The 19,172-nt window shown below is 43.7% G+C and overlaps 1 protein-coding gene across 1 annotated transcript in view; it reads left to right on the top strand.

Moving 5' to 3' along the window:
- The window catches only part of LOC122554699 (vitellogenin-like), an 87,758-nt gene that overhangs the window by 44,219 nt on the left and 24,367 nt on the right, over window positions 1-19,172 (top strand). The window contains 4 exon segments of the mRNA XM_043700077.1: window positions 9,703-10,893; window positions 10,995-11,048; window positions 14,556-14,672; window positions 16,930-17,142. Coding sequence (XP_043556012.1) covers window positions 9,703-10,893; window positions 10,995-11,048; window positions 14,556-14,672; window positions 16,930-17,142 — 1,575 coding nt within the window.

The following is a 19,172-nucleotide window of genomic DNA, read 5'->3' as shown; positions in this document are numbered from 1 at the left end:
CCTGGCCAGGTAGTCACGGAGGGAACGGTCTTTGCGGAAGGCGGAGAGGGGTGGGGAGGGAAATATATCCCTGGTGGTGGGGTCTGTTTGGAGGTGGGGGAAATGTTGGCGGATGATTTGGTTTATGCGAAGGTTGGTAGGGTGGAAGGTGGGCACCAGGGGCGTTCTGTCCTTGTTGCGGTTGGAGGGGTTGGGTCTGAGGGCGGAGGTGCGGGATGTGAACGTGATGCGTTGGAGGGCATCTTTAACCACGTGGGAAGGGAAATTGCGGTCTCTGAAGAAGGAGGCCATCTGGTGTGTTCTATGGTGGAACCGCTCCTCCTGGGTGCAGATACGGCGGAGGCGGAGGAATTGGGGATACGGGATGGCATTTTTGCAAGAGGTAGGGTGGGAAGAGGTGTAATCCAGGTAGCTGTGGGAGTCGGTGGGTTTGTAAAATATGTCAGTGTCAAGTCGGTCGTCATTAATGGAGATGGAGATGGTCCAGGTAAATTTAAGGTCAGGGTGGAATGTGTTGGTGAAGTTGGTGAATTGCTCAACCTCCTCGCGGGAGCACGAGGTGGCGCCAATGCAGTCATCAATGTAGCGGAGGAAGAGGTGGGGAGTGGTGCTGGTGTAATTACGGAAGATGGACTGTTCTATGTAGCCAACAAAGAGACAGGCATAGCTGGGGCCCATACGGGTGCCCATGGCTACCCCTTTGGACTGGAGGAAGTGGGAGGATTCGAATTACCTATCTCAGCAAGGGGCCCAGCAATCACTTCCCTGGTTTCCCACAGAGTTCTAGGGTACACCTGATCAGATCCTGGGGATTTATCCACTTTTATGTGTTTCAAGACAGGGTAAAAACAAGGACTGCAGCTGCTGGAAACCAGAGTCTAGATTAGAGTGGTGCAGGTCAGGCAGCATCCGAGGAGCAGGAAAATCCATGTTTCGGACACCTGGGGATTTATCCACTTTTATGTGTTTCAAGACAGGGTAAAAACAAGGACTGCAGCTGCTGGAAACCAGAGTCTAGATTAGAGTGGTGCAGGTCAGGCAGCATCCGAGGAGCAGGAAAATCCATGTTTCGGACAAAAGCCCTTAATCAGGAATAGAGGCAGGGAGCCTGCAGAGTGGAGAGACAAATGAGAGGGGGGTGGGGACCGACATCCTCCTCTATAATATGGGCATTTTTCAAGATGTCATCATCTATTTCTCTACATTCTGTATCTTCCATATCCTTTTCCACAGTAAACACTGATGCAAAATACTCGTTTAGTATCTCTCCCAACTCCTGTGGCTCCACACAAAGGCCACCTTGCTGATCTTTGAGGGGCCCTATTTTCTCCCTAGTTACCCTTTTGTCCCTAATGTAATTGTAAACACCCTTTCGATTCTCCTTAACTCTATTTACCAAACTTATCTCATGTCCCCTTTTTGCCCTCCTGCATTTCCCTCTTAAGTATACTTCTATTGCCTTTGTACTCATAAGGTTCATTCGAGCTATCCTGTCTATACCTGATATATGTTTCCTTCTTTTTCTTAACCAAACCCTCAATTTCTTTAGTCATCCAGCATTCCCTACACCTAAATATACAGTCTTCACTCTATCTTTCGCTTGCTGCCTCTGATGGTTAGCATTAAAGCAGTCTTGTGTTGTCACTGAAACAGGTTGACACCTCAGTTTTAAGACGGATTGATCAGATCACATAATGCTGATTTGACACACTTTGAACTCCTCATTGAACAATATTTGATGGTGGAGTGTGGGATATGCTAGGCCACAAAGTTACAAATTATGGTCAAGTACAATTGTGCAGCTCCTAATGGCCCAAGCTCCTTGTAAGTCTAACCCAGTCTAGCACAGTGGCAGAAGTACGCAGTGATCATATAATCATAGAATCCCTACAGTGTGGGACCAGGTCATTCAAGTGCAGACTAACCCTCCAAATGACATCCCATCTAGTCCCACTCCCTTACTCTATCCCCGTAACCCTGCATTTCCCATAGTTCTGGTCACCGCATTATAGGAAGGTGGTGGAAGCTTTCGAAAGAGTGCAGAGGAGATTTACCAGGATGTTGCCTAGTATGGAGTGAAGGTCTTATGAGGTAAGTCTAAGAGATTGGAGGCTGTTTTCATTAGAGAGAAGAAGGTTGAGAGGTGACTTAATTGAGACATATAAGATAATCAGAGGGTTAGATAGGGTGGACAATGAGATTTTCCCTTGTATAGAGTTTTAAATTGAGAGGTGATAGATATAGAACGGATGTCAGAGGTAATTTCTTTACTCAGAGTAATAGGGGCGTGGAATGCTCTGCCTGCAAGAGTAGTAGACTCTTCAACTTTAAGGGCATTTAAATGGTCATTGAATAAATATATGGATGAAAATGGAATAGTGTAGATAGGCTTCACACTGGTCAGCGCAACATCAAGGGCCAAGGGCCTGTACAGCACTGTGATGATCAACGTTCTCTGTACTCCACCTAGCCTGCACATCCCTGGACACTATGCACAATTTAGCACAGCCAATCTATCTAACCTGCAAATCATTGGACAGTGGGAGGAAACACGAGAACCCCAGGGGGAGCTTACACAGACACAGGGGTAATGTGCAAACTCCACACAGATAGTCATCCGAGGATGGAATTAAACCTGGGTCCATAGCGCAGAAGTTTTAACCACTGAGCCACCATCATTCCTACCAGCACTGTCATAGACTAATTGCAAGTGTGACAAGTATTTTATTGATGGTGTTATGGATCTAGCCAGATCTGCTCAAAGCATTTCAAGAAAGTAGCCCAGACCCTAATTGTGCTAGTTGTTTTAAGCAGGTGTAATGCGGATATTTCAGGAGGGATGCTGCTGGTCAAACCCTGGAGTTTTAAACAAAACAGAATTTTATTTACAAGATTATCAAATGAAACACAAACGAAAGAGAGCAGAATATAGATTAGCTTAACCTGTCCAAAAAGCCAACAAATTATGCCCAACTTAATGATCCTGTTCCAAATAATTGCAACAATTCACATACACACAAAAGGTAAAATCAAATACAGCATCTTACATCAGAGGTGTCAGAGAGAGTAGAGGATCAGCATTGATCTGCTTCTTTGGATCCAGCAGCTTTTACAACTGCCTTACTGCTTTCAGTGAATAGCCAAATCAGAGAAAGACTGAGCTGGGAGAACTGGCCAGTCCCCTTTCATTGTATCAGGGTTTGTTTTACTTAAAAGCCTTTTGCCTGACACAGTATCTATTAGCTGCAATCAAATTGGCTCTAAAGCCCTTCAACCCCAGACTTTTCACAACCTGTGCTTTTTCGACTTCCTGAAAATAAAACCCAGGACAACATCACCTTGTTAAAGGAGCAGCATCATCACGATGGCAATTGAAGTCTCCCACCTAGAGCGCATTCCAAGTCCTGGACATGCTCAGTGCTTCCTGCAAATAGTGTTCCAAATGAGGGTGTATTGATTCATCAGATCAGGCTGGGTGGGACGCAGCAAGCAACAGGGGGTTTCTCTTACTGATGCTTGAACTATTGTCATGAGATTAATTTCATGGAGTCCTAAGACAATCAAAATAGAAAACTCTTAATGAGCTCCCTTCCGACTGTGTACTTCAGTGTCATTTCTTCTGGTGACTCCCTCCTTCCTTTGGGACAGAGGAAAGGTAAAGTTACCACAGTATGACCAGACCATTGGGCTGTTCTCCCATTAGAGAGAAACAACTGGTGGTGGTTTAACCTGGGACAGAATATACCCAAGGATGGTGATCAGCACCTTGGCTGCAACATATAACTCAGTGAGTAAGATTGTGTCAGTCTGTTGCTTGACTAATACAGAGGAACCTTGATTATCCGAAGGACACGGGCGGGGAATATTCCATTCGGAGAATCGAAATCTGAATAATCGAATGCTGGATAACACAGTTTAGCCAAGCATCAGGACTTTACAATCTTGCCAGATAACCTGATATTTGGATAATCAAATGCTAGATAATCGAGGTTCCCCTGTACATGACGTGGAGGTGTTGGCATTGGACTCGGCTGGACAAGATCAGAAGTCACGTGACACCAAGTTATAGTCCAACAGTTTTATTTGAAATCACAAGCTTTCAGAGCACTGCTCCTTTGTCAGGTAAAGTCAGGTGACAAAGGGGCAGCATTCCGAAAGTGTGTGATTTCAAATAAACCTGTTGGACTATAACCTGGTATCATGTGACTTCTGACCTTGACTCATGCACGGGACAGCTCTCCCAATTTTCACACAAGTCTCTGGTTGATATGAAGAGGATTCTGCAAGGTCTGTATTGTCTCTAGTGTTTAGGTCAATGAGAAGTCACGGGTGGCACAGTGGTTACTGCTGTTACCTCACTGTGCCAGGAACCTGGGCTCGATTCCAGCTTTGGGTGACTGTCTGTGTGAAGTTTGCACATTCTCCCCATATCTGTGTGGGTTTCCTCCAGGTGCTCCAGTTTCCTCCCACAGTCCAAAGATGTGCAGGTCAGGTGAATTGGCCATGCTAAATTGCCCATAATGTCCAGGGATGGGTAGGCTAGTCATGGGGAATGCAGGATTACAGGGATGATAGGTCTAGGTGGGACACTGTTAAGAGGGTCAGCATGGACTTGATGGGCCGAATGGCCTGTTTCTACACTGTAGGGATTCTATGAAGTTGCCTATCAGCTCTTTGACTCTCTGGCACAGTTTATTAGAACTGAGTGGCTTACCAAACTATTTTCAAGAGCAGTTAAAAATTAACCTTCTGTGGATCTGAAACCACATGTATACTAGACCGGCTAAGAAAAGCAGAATTCCTCCACCGAAGGTCATCAGTGAACTGAACTGAGTTTTTTTTAAATGACCATCTGACAGTTTCATCACCATCAGTGCTTTGTATAGCATTCTATTCCAGATTTTTTAATTCATTAAATTGAAATGACACCAGTTGTTGTGGGCAGGATTTGAATTCACTGAGTATTCACCCAGAGTTTTGTATTCACAGTAACATCCCTTTATTGCTACATCTCCTCTCAATAGTGCATCACCATTCTCTGTATATTCAAAATGTCCCATCAGAATCTTCAAAGCTAAATGTCACTGATTGGCTTTCCCTTGGGTGGAAGTGTCTACCTCCCTGGAAAATGCCATCACTTCGACAGTTGGTCAGGAAAGGTTTTAGATGCAAGATCCTGCTTAACCTGAAATACAAACTCAAAATATTGGAAGTGCTCAATAGGTCAATGAGCATCCTTAGAGGGTCAAATACTATTAATATTGCAAGTCATCAGGAGAACCAGTTCCTATCATTAGAATTTCTACATATGCAACAATTGTCTACATTGCATCTATGAACCTGGCTGGATGAGTACAGCTCCAACAAGTAGCTTTGCACTACCCTAAAGACCATGTGAACAACATGGGTATCACCCACCCACCATCTTTGATATTTATTATCTCCCCAATTGACGTATTTGTAATCTTGTGAGCATTTTCAGGCCCCCTATCTTAGGGAAGTCTTGCTGGTACTGGATGGTGTCTAGAGTAGGTTTGCAGGAATGATGATGAAGGGCTTGCCATATGAGGAATGGTTGAGGATTCTGGATCTGCGCTCATTGGAGTTTAGAAAGATGAGGAGTCTCTGATTTAAACTTACATAATACTGAGAGGCCTGGTTAGAGTGAAGATGTTTCCACCAGCAGGAGAGACTAGAACCTGAGGGCACAGCCTCAGAATGAAGTTGCAACCCTTTCAAACTGAGATGTGGAGGAATTTCTTCGGGGGGGAGGGGGGTGGAATCTATGGAAACTCATTGTTGCAGAAGATTCTGGAGGCATTGAGTGTATTTAAGACAGAGATAAATAGGTTCTTGATTGGTAAGAGGAGCAAAAGTTATGGGGAGAAGGCAGGAGAATGGGGTTGAGAAACAGCCATGATCGAACAATGGAACAAAATTGATGGGCTGAATGACCTAATTCTATTCCTATATCTTATGGTCTTAATGTGTACTGACAATAAGACAAACTGAAGTAATTCACCAAGCCTCCTCTGACTGCATTTTCCAAGCTCTCAATCTCTACCACTTAGAAGGACAAGGGCAGCAGATGCTTGGGAACATCACCACCAGCAAGTTCCTTCCAAGTCACACCATCCTGACTTACAAACACCATTCCTTCACTATCGCTGGGTCAAATCCCCTCCCAAACCTTACTCAAAATTGGAGATGGATGTGGCAGTTTAAGGAGCCTGCTCATCATCACCTTTTCAGGGCAATTGGGGATGAGAAAATGCTGGTCTAACCTGTGACACCGACATCCCAGGCATGAATTAAGATAAAGAAGCAAACATCTTGTTTGCTGCATTTCTTTCTGCTGCTTAATATCAGATACCAAGAATAACTTACAATTATTTAGCAACTTTAATCTGGTGAAACAGCCCACAGTTCTTGACTGGAGCATTATCAGATAAAAAGTGAGAACAAACCAATGAAGCAAACTCTTAAGCCAAGGCATACAAGGCTATGAGTGCAGTGTTGGAAGAGGAAATTCAATTGATTAGGTGGTTATTTTTGACTAGTGTAGATTTGATGAACTGAAGGGCTTTTTCTGTGCTAAACATCTCTATGCCTGTGACTCTAGGACTAACATGAGGACAGGTAATCAAGCATTAATTCGAATAGGAGAAAGTGAGGACTGCAGATGCTGGAGATCAGAGTCGAAGAGTGTGGTGCTAGAAAAGCACAGCAGGTCAGGCAGCATCCGAGGAGCAGGAAAAGCGACATTTTGAATTCCTGATGAAGGGCTTATGCCTGAAACATCGATTCTCCTGCTCCTCGGATGCTGCCTGACCTGCTGTATTTTTCCAACACCACACTTTTCGATTCATTCAAGTACGTAAAGTATAAGCAAAACCTCGAAGGAGGAGAGAGAGGTGTCGAGACTAAAACAGTGTGTGGAGCAAATTTTAGAGTCGAGGTCTGAGGTCCCTGTTACAATCCAGATGCTGGTTGAGTTTCTCCAGTGGATGACAGCTTCTAATGGGATATTCCAAACTCTCAACAACAGCTTGCATTTATGGCGTTCCTTTAACAAGGTGAAAAATAAATCAATGCACTTAAGGGAGACTCAGGCAATAGTTAAGTGAGCACTTAAAATACCAGAAGTTATGGACCAAGTGCAGTTACCTGGCATTAGTGTAAGTTGATGTTTGTTTATTGGCATAGACATAGTGGGCCGAAGGGCATGTTTCTGTGTGGCTCTGTGAGTGAGAAAGAAATGATCCATTTTTATAGGAAGAACAAGGAGAGACAATGTAAACTTAAAGGCAGAATTCCCAAAAGGAAACAGAAGCAGAGGATCCTGGGTGACATTGCAATCAGATCCCCAGTGAGATCTCCCAAATTATTATTACCTTCCAGGCAGATTACTTTACATTGTCAAGCTAGATCCTGAGGAAATATGAGTTGGCTCCCTTGGGCTACTCACCCAGTCCCTCAGTTGGTCACAACAAGATCAAGTTACAAAATTGCTCACCCTTTTTGGATACTTATCCCCAAGATCCAAATAAATTTATGTTTGAAAAGGGGCAAATTTAACCAGTATTTCTTGAAAAAATAATGAGTTTACTAATAGTAAATAAACATAGGAAGAAATAGTGATACTCCAAATTAGACACAAATTATAAATAAGAAGTGACTTCAAAGAGATAGAAGTGTAAAGAAATTATAAATTAATTGATGGGTTCTCCATGAGGAGAAGGTGAGATGATGTTATAAGCTTTACGAAATGAATATGGTGGCACAGTGGTTAGCACTGCTGCCTCACAGCGCTGGAGACCTGGGTTCAATTCCTGCCTCAGGCGACTCTCTGTGTGGAGTTTGCACATTCTCCCCGTGTCTGCATGGGTTTCCTCCGGGTGCTCCGGTTTCCTCCCACAATCCAAAAATGTGCAGGTTAGGTGAATTGGCCATGCTAAATTGCCCGTAGTGTTAGGTGAAGGGGGGAATGGGTCTGGGTGGGTTGCACTTCGTCGGGTTAGTGTGGACTTGTTGGGCTGAAGAGCCTGTTTCCACACTGTAAGTAATCTAATCTAATCATTGACATTAGCAGCTGATTTCAAGATTCTTGTTTTTGCAAGTTGGCAAAAATTCTTTTGGGGCCTTAAAGCCTTCCACATCCATCAAAGTTTTACCTGCACATCCATAATATCATTTATTGTATCCGTTGCTCCCGATGCGGTCTCCTCTACATTGGGGAGACTGGACGCCTCCCAGCAGAGCGCTTTAGGGAACATCTCCGGGACATCCGCACCAATCAACCACACCGCCCCGTGGCCCAACATTTCAACTTCCCCTCCCACTCTGCCGAGGACATTGAGGTCCTGGGCCTCCTTCACCTCCGCTCCCTCACCACCAGACGACTGGAGGAAGAACGCCTCTTCTTCCACCTCGGAACAGTTCATCCCCAGGGCATCAATGTGGACTTCAACAGTTTCCTCATTTCTGCTTCCCCCACCTCACCCAGTTCCAACCTTCCAGCTCAGCACCGCCCTCATGACCGGTCCTACCAGCCTATCTTCCTTTCCACCTATCCACTCGGGCTTTTGCCCGAAACATCGATTTTTCTGCTCCTCGGATGCTGCCTGACCTGCTATGCTTTTCCAGTATCACTCTAGCCTAGAATGTTATGACAATTCAAGTATTCATCCAAGTACTTTTTAAAGTTTGTGAGGATTCTTGCCTCTACTACCCTCCCACGCTGTGCATTCTAGATTCCTCTGGTGAAGAGACTTTTCCTCAAATCTTGTCTGAACCTGCTGACTTTCACCTTAAAATTACACCTCTTGTTATTAGCCCTTCAATGAGAGGGACACTTGCTTTCTATTTACCCCTGTCCTTGCCCTTTATACACCTCAGTCCAGTCCTGTCTCAGCCTTCTGTGCCCCTAAAAAAACAACCTGACGCTATCCAGCCTCTCCCCATGAATCCATCCCAATCAACATTCTAGTGAATCTCCTCTGCACACCTCCAGTGCAATCGCTTCCTTCCTTCCTTTGGGGTAGCATGATGACTCAATGGCTATCACTGCTACCTCAAAACGCCAGACACCTAGGTTTGATTCCACCCTCGGGTGACTGTCTGTATGGAGTTTGCATATTTTCCCCATGTCTGCGTGGGTTTCCTCCGGGTGCTCTGGTTTCCTCCCACAGTCCAAAGATGTGCAGGTTAGATCTATTGGCCATGCTAAATTGCCGGTGGTGTCCAGGGATGTGCAGACTAGGTGGATTAGCCTTGGGAAATGCAGGGTTACAGGGATAGGGTAGGGCATTGTGGATCTGGGTGGGATGTTCTTCAGAGGGTCAGTGTGGGCTGAATGGCCTGCTTCCCCTAGGCAGGGATTCTATCATGCAGTGACCAGAACTACATATGGTGTGACCAAATCAAAGTATTATACAGCTCCAGCATAACCTCCTTGCTCTTATAATCTACACCAGGACTGATTAAAATCAACATCCTATATATCTTCTTAATCACCCTATAAACCATTGTCCATCGCCTTCACGGATCTGAGGACAAACACCCAAGATGCCTCTGTTCCTCGGAGTTTCTGACTGAGCTACTATTCATTGAGTATCACCTTCTTCCAAAGTGCATCAATGTTTTTTTTTAATAAGTTATCTCTCAGAAATAATTGTCACCTATGGGTTAATTTGTCAACAGGTCAGACAGGAAGAAAGGTACACCACAAGCAGTTCATCAGCAAGTTCCCGAGGGTCAAGCAGAAAGTTGACAAGAACCACCAGAAAATCACATGAACATAAGAAACAGCAGACGCCGAACCAACACCGAACCCAGACAACACCCAGGAACGTGGATACCTTGCCCCAGGATCACCGCCAGCAAGAGAAACACAATAAACAACATGGGCCCAACCAGCATGGGCAACCTGAGCCAAAAGGAGTGTTATTTTCAAATGAGGAAAATAATGACCATCATGGAAAACCTCAGCATGGAGTATCACACCACAGGTCACATCGTTCAACCTCCTCTCTCTCATCTTCATCACAGTCAGGTCATAGTTCAAACCATCAGCATGAACGACGGAGATCAGAGAGTCCTCGTTTAACCTCCTCTCTCTCATCTTCATCACAGTCAGGTCATAGTTCAAACCATCAGCATGAACGACGGAGATCAGAGAGTCATCATTCAACCTCCTCTAGTTCATCTTCGTCACAATCAAAGGGAATGCATAATTTACACCATCAGCATAAAAAGTTGAAACCAAAGACTGATCATTCAACCTCCTCTCTTTCATCTTCCTCACAGTCAAAGAAAAGGGATGGTGCACATCCTCATGAGAGATCATTAAATAAACAAAGTAGCCTTTCGCTCTCCAGTAGTTCTTCTTCAGTTGAGTCAGGGCACAAGAAAGAAGCTACACGACCAGCACATCATCACCCTGACAACAGAGAAAGATGTAAGGATGGCAACTGTAATAGAGAACAGCTCCAAAGACCTGCCCACAGACCCAACATCAGAAACAGCTCTTTGTCTTCAACTGAGTCCCGTGCCCAATCCAGCTCCTTTTCATCCTCGGGTAAGTCAGAGCGCACATCATCAAGCTCCTCGTCATCAAGTGAGTCAAGCTCCAGCCGGTTGTCAAAGCATCGGCGCAGTAAACCTTCTAGACGGCAACAATCCAGCTCTTCATCAAGAACTAGCAGTTCCAGCAGTTCCAGCAATTCCATGTCTTGGCACCAAAAGGCATGGTCATCTCCAAAGCATCGCGCTGCCACCAAAATATGCAAAAATGGTAAATGTATCCATGAAATTATCAAATCACGGTCAACCACTGTACATAAATTTAAGAGAGACCATAGGACCTGGATCTTCGACTCAAAATCAGAACAGGTAAAATCTTTCAGCATTGCCGCACCTTCATTTAACCACAACGTTTTGGAATGTTACAAAATACTTCTGACAATATGCTTTTATTTTGTCTATCGTTGTAGGAGGAAGCCAACTCAAACATGTTCCAACTCCGTTTTGAACCTCATAGTTACTCGGTATGATAAATTTGAGGGTCCAACAAATATCTTTGTCTTCACAATTGCATGTGTATCCAATGTGGTTTAATGTGGAGGAGCATTTAATTCATTCCACTGCTGTCTTTGCCTGGAGCTATTAATTGAATGGTTCCCATTTTAACTTTTAAGCTTCCACTCTCACCTAACACTCTCAACTCTGAGTCAGTGGCCTGTTAAATTCAAGCTCCACTGCAGGACTTGAGCAAATACATCAGATCTATAGTTAGATAGTACAGATAGTTCTTCTATAATGTGATGGTTGTGTTCTTGTGCAATCCTGCATTACACAGAAATTGCACTTAAAGTGTTGGCGATGTAATCATGTTACAGCCAACACACGCTTTAAAAGTTTGCACTTTAGAACCAGTATTCTCCAATTTGTCAATGGCGTTACAGCAAATTTCATTTAAAGAAATATGTGTTATAGCAGAACGACCTGTACTGCATTGCTGAAATGCTAAAATAAATATTTAAGGGATGTTGTAATGGGGTATAGTCCATATGTTCAAATGAATGCTACTTGGATATTTGCCATCTCAATCTCTTCTGCTTTCTTAAACACATTTGACCATGCTCCATTTTCCAGCACAATGGGATTGTCCTCACCAGTTTCTATCCTTATTATAGAGTCATAAAGTCATAAAGCATGGAAACAGACCCCTCAGTCCAACTCATCCATGTCAACCAAGTTTCCCAAACTAAGCTAATCCTATTTGTTATGTCTGGCCCATATCCCTCCAAACCTTTCCTGCTCATGTACCTGTCCAAATGTTTTTTAAATGTTGTAACTGTACCTGCATCTACCACTTCCTCTGGCAGTTCCTTCCACATACAAACCATCCTCAGTGTGAAAAAGTTGCCCCTCAAGTCATTTCCAAGCCTTTCTCCTCTCACCTTAAAAATATGCCCACTAGTTTTAAACTCCTCTACCCTAGGGAAAAGACCTTTGCTATTCACTGTAATTATACCCCTCAGGATTTTAGAAACCTCTATAAGGTCATCCCTCAACCTCCAAAGCTCCAGTGAAAAATGTCCCAGGCTATCCAGCCTACTTTTTTAACTCAAACCCTCCATCCCCAGAAAAATTCTCGTAAATCTTTTCTGAATCCTCTCCCATTTAATAATATCCTTCCTGTAGCAAAGTGACCAGAACTGTACACAGTACTCCAAAAGTGACATCACCATCACTAAGTGACATCATCCTGTGGACAACTGCAACATGACATCCCAACTCTTGTACTTCATGGTCTGAGCAATGAAGGCAAGTGTGTTAAATGCCTTCTCAATCACCCTGTCTACCTGTGGCCAACTTTTAAAGAATTAACTACCTGAACTTCCTGGTCTCTTTATACAACAACACTAACCAAGGCCTTACTATTAACAAGGAGAAAATTGTACAGAGACAAGGAGAACCTCTTCAAAGTAGACATCCTTGGAAGAGACTTCACAGTCACTCCCACCTTGATCTACCTATCATATCCCACCTTCATCTACCTATCACACCCCCACCTTGATCTACTTATCACACTCCTACACCTTCATCTACCTATCACAGCACCTTCTTCATCTACCTATCACATTCCCAGCTACCCTCCACCCCAGCCCCATCCCCCTCCCAATTATCTTTCACCCCCCAGCCCACAAACCTCATTCCAGATGAAGAGTTGATGTCCAAAACTTTGACTCTCCTGCTCCTCAGATGCTGCCTGAACTGCTGTGCTTTTCGCACTCTCGACCCTACTATTAACTGGTTAAGTCCTGCCCTTGTTTGTCTTAAAAAATGCAAAACCTCGCATTTATTGAAATTAAACTCCACCTGCCACACCTTAGCCCATTTGATCAAGATGCCTTTGTAATCTGAGATAACCTTCTTCACTGTCCACTACACTTCCAATTTTTATTGATCAGATCGTGCCATATCCAGCATTTGCTTGTGTTCCCATATCAGCAGACTTCCAGGGTTAAATCTGTCACTTCCCTCTTCCTGTACATCAAATATGGCAGATCATCATTTGAAACTGTGCAGTTGCTGTGTGTGTGCTGACAATACCCAGTTCTGCTTCTTGAACACCTTTCTCAAGTCCTCCATGTCTCCACATCCCCTTGTGGCCAGACTGCTGTTCTTGGTGATCAATAGTTCCCTCCAGTTAAACAGTAGAAAGATATTGTCTTCAGTTTCTATCATCAACAGTTCCCACCAATTTCACCTACACCACCAAGACACTCCCTTCCTTCTCCCACTCCCACTCCCTTTGATTGGCTAAATTTGAACTAGGGATGTTCCCAGTCTGATTACTTCAAGCCAAATTTCCAAACATCAGTATCTTCTCCATCATAAAGACCATTGGATTACAGCTCTGTAGTATTTTCAACCATGATTAATTCCAACTGCTTCAAATCTTTCATCTATTCTTTGTCACCTCTACACACACACTACCTGGTGACAGTGTTTTCCTGCTCTCTCACCTAAACTGTGTAAGTTTCAGTCACCCAAAACTCTAAATGGGTTTTCTTCTGTACTCCTGACAAAGCAACAGCTGGAATTAAGAATTCCTGGAAGCCATCTGGACTGACATTGCAGAATCTAGAGATTCAAAGATGTTGTCTTTTGGATGAGATGTTAAACCATGGAGGAATGCTTGTTCAAGTCGATCATTTAAAGCACAACAGTCTCCCAGTATCCCAAGCAAGAGTTGTTTTCCAAGTAGAGAAGCTGGAAAAAGCACAGCAGGTCAGGCAACATCCGAGGAGCAGGAAATGCAGTCCTCACTTTTGCCTGTTCTCTAAGAAGCACTACCAAAGTAATTGTTTATTTCAGTTCCTGTATGTGGGCCTTCCTTTGCACAAATTTGCTACTGCCATTTGACTATATAGCACCAATGAAAACATCCCTTTAGTGATACATGTCTGGTTGAGAAATATTCTGGGACAACTTCATGATATTATTTTAAAGAATCATAGAATAGAATTTCTACATTGTGGAAGCAAGCCATTCCACCCATCATTTCCACATCAGCCCTCTGAAGAGGATCCCAACCCCCTACCCTATAACCTCGTATTTACTATGACTAACCTACCGAGCCTGCATTTCCCTAGATGCTGTGGTCAATTTAGTGTGACCAATCCACATCACCCTCATACATTTGTGATTCAGAAGTCATTTGGATTGTGGGAGCAAAGCAGAGAACCCAGAGGAAACCCACACAGACACAGGGAGAATGTACCAACTCTGCACAGATAGTCACCCAAGGATGGGATTGAACCCAGGTCCCTGGCTCTGTAAGGCAACACTGCTAACCACCTAGTCACCATAGTTGCTTGAATGTGAATTTGTGTGTATCTATCTATCACTCATTTTCTGTCTCTCTTTCTGTCTTTCTGTTTATCTCTCTCTCTCTGTCTCTTGCTATCTCTATCTATGAAACATATACAGGGTATTTGGTAAAGTTCCCAGATTTTACTAATGCAAGTGATCTTCAATTCCAGTCACGAAACAAAGGTCGATTAAGCTTTGAGTCATCATCTAGATCCAGCTCAGGATCTACAGCGAGTTTTTCCAGCTCATCTACCTCATCATCTTCATCTTCATCTTCATCGCAGCAGGTATATGTTAGCTAAATTATTTGAATAACCAGAATTGGTAATGGCTTGACTAATGAGTTAAAGGCAACTGCAGCAAATATCTAAGGTCTCTGCTTAATATATCTCTGGCAGGTAATGGTTAACCTGAATGGTCTGGTGTTATAGAGTCATAGAGCCTTTGGCCCAACTCCTCCATGCTGACCAGGTTTCCTAAACTGAACTAGTCCCATTTAAAACAAAGAATAAAGAACCTTACAGCACAGGGACAGGCCCTTCGGCCCTCCAAGCCTCACCGATCCAGATCCTCTATCTAAACCTGTCTCCTGTTTTCTAAGGATCTGTATCCCTTTGCTCCCTGCCCATTCATGTATCTGGCTAGATACATCTTAAATGATGCTATCATTCCCACCCCTACCATTTCCATTGGTAACACATTCCAGGCACCCAACACCCTCTGCATGAAGAGCATTCCCCATATATCTCCCCTAAACTTTTCCCATCTCACTTTGAACTCGTGAACCCTAGTAATTGGGTCCTCTACTCTTGCTATCCACCCTGTCTATACCTCTCATGATCTTGTAGGCCTCAATCAGGTCCCCCCCAACATCCTTCTTTCCAATGAAAATAATCCTAATCCACTCAACCTCATCCTCCATACCAGGTAACATCCTGGTGAACCTCCTCTGCACCCCTCTCCAAAGCATCCACATCCTTTTGGTAGTGTGGCAACCAGAACTGTACGCAGTATTCCAAATGTGGCTAAACCAAAGTCCTATACAACTGTAACATGACCTGACAACTCTTGTACTCAATACCCTATCCGATGAAGGAAAGCATGCCATATGCCTTCTTGACCACTTTATTGACCTGCGTTGCCACCTTCAGGGAACGATGGACCTGAACACCTAAATCTCTCTGTACATCAATTTCCTCAGGAGTTTTCCATTTACTGTATAGTTCACTCTTGAATTGCACCTTCCAAAATGCATCACCTTGCATTTGTCCAGATTGAACTCCATCTGCCATTTCTCTGCCCAACTCTCCAATCTATCTATATCCTGCTGCACTCTCTGACAGTCCCCTTCACTATCTGCTACTCCACCAATCTTAGTGTCGTCTGCAAACTTGCGAATGAGGCAACCTACACCTTCCTCCAAATCATTTATGTATATCACAAACAAGTGGTCCCAGCACAGATCCCTGTGGGACACCACTGGTACAGGTGTCTATTTTGAGAAGCTCCCTTCCACCACCACTCTCTGTCTCCTGTTGCCCAACCAGTTCTCTATCCATCTAGCTAAAACACCTTGGATTCCATGCGACTTCACCTTCTTCATCAGCATAGCATGGGGAACGTCATCGAATGCCTTACATGTAAACAACATTCTCACAAATAAGTAGAATGGATGGCTTTGAGGTATGTAGAGAAGAGGTGTTGGAAATCCTGGAAAAGGTGAAAATAGATAAGTAGCATAGCATGGGGAACGTCATCGAATGCCTTACATGTAAACAACATCTACCTCCCTTCCCTCATCAATCAACTTTGTCACCTCTTCAAAGAATTCTATTAGGTCTGTAAGACATGAACTTCCCTGTAGAAAACCATGCTGCCTATCACTGATAAGCCCATTTTCTTTCAAATGGGTATATATCCTATCCTTTAGTATCTTCTTCAGTAGTTTCCCTACCACTGACGTCAGGATCACAGGTCTATAATTACATGGATTATCCCTACTATTTTTCTTAACAAGGGGACAACATTAGCAATTCTCCAGTTCCCTGGCATCTCCCCCATATTCAAGAATGCTGCAAAGGTATCTGTTAAAGCCCCAGCTATTTCCTCTCTCACTTCTCTTCGTAACCTGGGATAGATCCCATCCGGACCTGGGGACTTGACCACCTTAATGCCTTTTAGAGTACCCAACACTTCCTACTTATGCTGACTTGACCTAGAGTAATTGAAGATCTATCCCTAACCTCAACATCTCCTCGGTGAATACTGATGCAAAGTACTCATTAAGAATCTCACCCATTTTCTCTGACTCCGCGCATATCCTTCCTTCTTTGTCCTTCAGTGGGCCAACTCTTTCCCTAAAACTTTCCAGGTGACATAATGTTAAATATTGTCTGTGAAACATTTTGGGATGTTGTTAACTATGTTAAAGTTATGACATAAATGGCTGCTACATTTACAATTAAATGCAATGGCCTGAAGCATTCTCCATGAATATTTCTGAGTAAGAATCTGTGTGCTCTTATTTAAATTTTCCACCCTCAGTCCTGGTTCCTTGGAGACTCTGTGCCACCAATATTTTCACTGCTAACCCGAGCCATCATGATGGATGACAAAGAGAAAGGTTATGAGACAAAGGCCTATGTGGATAATTCAATGGACCAACGAGCATTACAACTATTTGTGGATGAACTTCAAGAAGGAGGAAGCTGGCGAGCTTGTGTTGGTGCTGAGATGCCTAACGTGCACAGAGCATTGGTAATGTACAACAGGGAAACCACATGGGTCTTATCAAAATCTGTATTATTTCTGGATAGAACACTAAAAAAATCCACATTTTCTTCTCTGGGATGCCCAAATATTCAGTATTGGATTATTGGAAGGGTTTAATAAGATAAAAGGATTAGATAGCATAGACACAGAAACCCAATTTTCTCTCAAGAATGTCAGAACATAATCTTAAAATTAGAACTCATTTATTCAGGACGAAAATCAGGAAGCACAATTTCCTTAAAAACAGAAGAAATCTACAAAGGCGATGAGAGACAATTTTTTTAGGAATTGGGAACGCCATTCAGTTCCTGTGGCCTGTTCACCCATTCAGTCAGACCATCGCTAATCCGAATCGCAAATCCTTTCTCCTTCTTTCCACCCATTGATGTCTGAAGTAGTTGCACAGAGTCCGGTGTCCAGTTACCAAGTCACCTGTTATTTACACATACATAGTACACTGGCTGTGACCAGCCAGCTCAGAGTCATCTGAGGAGTTTCTAATCTCCTGGTGATAATTTTTTCTTTCTTTTTAGAGAAACAAACCAAAAATCCAAAAACACAAAAGATTGAGGTGGATAGATTTGTGTAAGCAAAGGATATTGTAGTGATTGGAACTAGGTGGACCATGTTAACTACGAGGTTCTTGATTGGGGTTGTTAACCTGGGACAATCAGGAATGCCTTAGCCGACCGATATAACCAGGAGAAAAAGAAAGTATATATATAAAACCAGGAGATTAGAATCTCCTCAGTTGAGGATTGACTCTGAGCTGGCTGGTGCTATAGTCAATGTGCTCTTGCTGGTACTGAGGAGAAGAGGAGTGTCTTTGTTGAGGGAAGATATTTGTTTCTTTTCAGTTTAAGTTTCTTTACTGTTTGTTTGTGCTTTCTTTTTTCTTTATGTTTGAACTGTATTCAGCTGCACAGGCAGCCACCACTACTGCTGCTACTGCTTTAGCCTGGGCCTGCTCCTACCACCGCAGCCTGGGCCTTGCCTGCACCTCTGCTGCTGCTGCCTCGGACTGTCACTAAAAAAAAACAGGAGAATGCAAAATATATATATATATATATATATCTCCTCAGATGCCTCCAAGCCGGCTAGCTACTGTCTGTGTACTCTTGGTCTGAGACATTGCCCTCCTTTGTTTTGTATTTTTGGATTTTTGGTTTGTATCTCTAAAAAGAAAGAAAAAATTATCACCAGGAGATTAGAAACTCCTCAGATGACTCTGAGCTGGCTGGTCACAGCCAGTGTACTATGCATGTGTAAATAACAGGTGACTTGGTAACTGGACACCGGACTCTGTGCAACTACTTCAGACATCAATGGGTGGAAAGAAGGAGAAAGGATTTGCGATTCGGATTAGCGATGGACTGACTGAATGGGTGAACAGGCCACAGGAGCTGAATGGCATTCCCAATTCATAAAAAAAGACTTTGCTTGTGTCAGTGCTTGGCGCATCATGTTACTTTCGCAAAATGGACTTTTACCTCCAAGGGATACAGAGAGAGGGCAGAAAGGTTGACATAAGGAATGTTGGATCAGCCATGATCCAATTGAATGGTGGAGGAGGCTTGAGGGGCCAAATGGCCTACTCTTGTTCCTATTTCTTATGACCTTATGCACCACGGTTGAAAAGGGAGTTTTTTTTCAAAAGGTGCTGATTCTGACACAGAGCTTTATTGCGTGAGGGAATGAGGGAAGGAGGGAGAGAATAAGTGAGTATGAGAGTGAGTGAGCGAGGGAGGGAATGAGTGAGTGTGAGAGTGAGTGAGGGAATGAGTGAGTGTGGGAGGGAATGAGCGAGTGTGAGAGTGAGTGAGTGAGGGAGTGAATGAGTGAGTGTGAGAGTGAGTGAGGGAATGAGTGAGTGTGGGAGGGAATGAGCGAGTGTGAGAGTGAGTGAGTGAGGGAGTGAATGAGTGAGGGAGTTAGTGAGTGAGTGAGGGAGTGAGTGAGGGAGTGAGGGAGTGAGGGAGTGAGTGAGGGAGTGAGTGAGGGAGTGAGTGAGGGAG

Source organism: Chiloscyllium plagiosum, chromosome 11 (genome assembly GCF_004010195.1).
Source record: "Chiloscyllium plagiosum isolate BGI_BamShark_2017 chromosome 11, ASM401019v2, whole genome shotgun sequence".
NCBI classification, from domain to species: domain Eukaryota; kingdom Metazoa; phylum Chordata; class Chondrichthyes; order Orectolobiformes; family Hemiscylliidae; genus Chiloscyllium; species Chiloscyllium plagiosum.
This window is presented reverse-complemented; position numbering and strand designations above follow the sequence as displayed.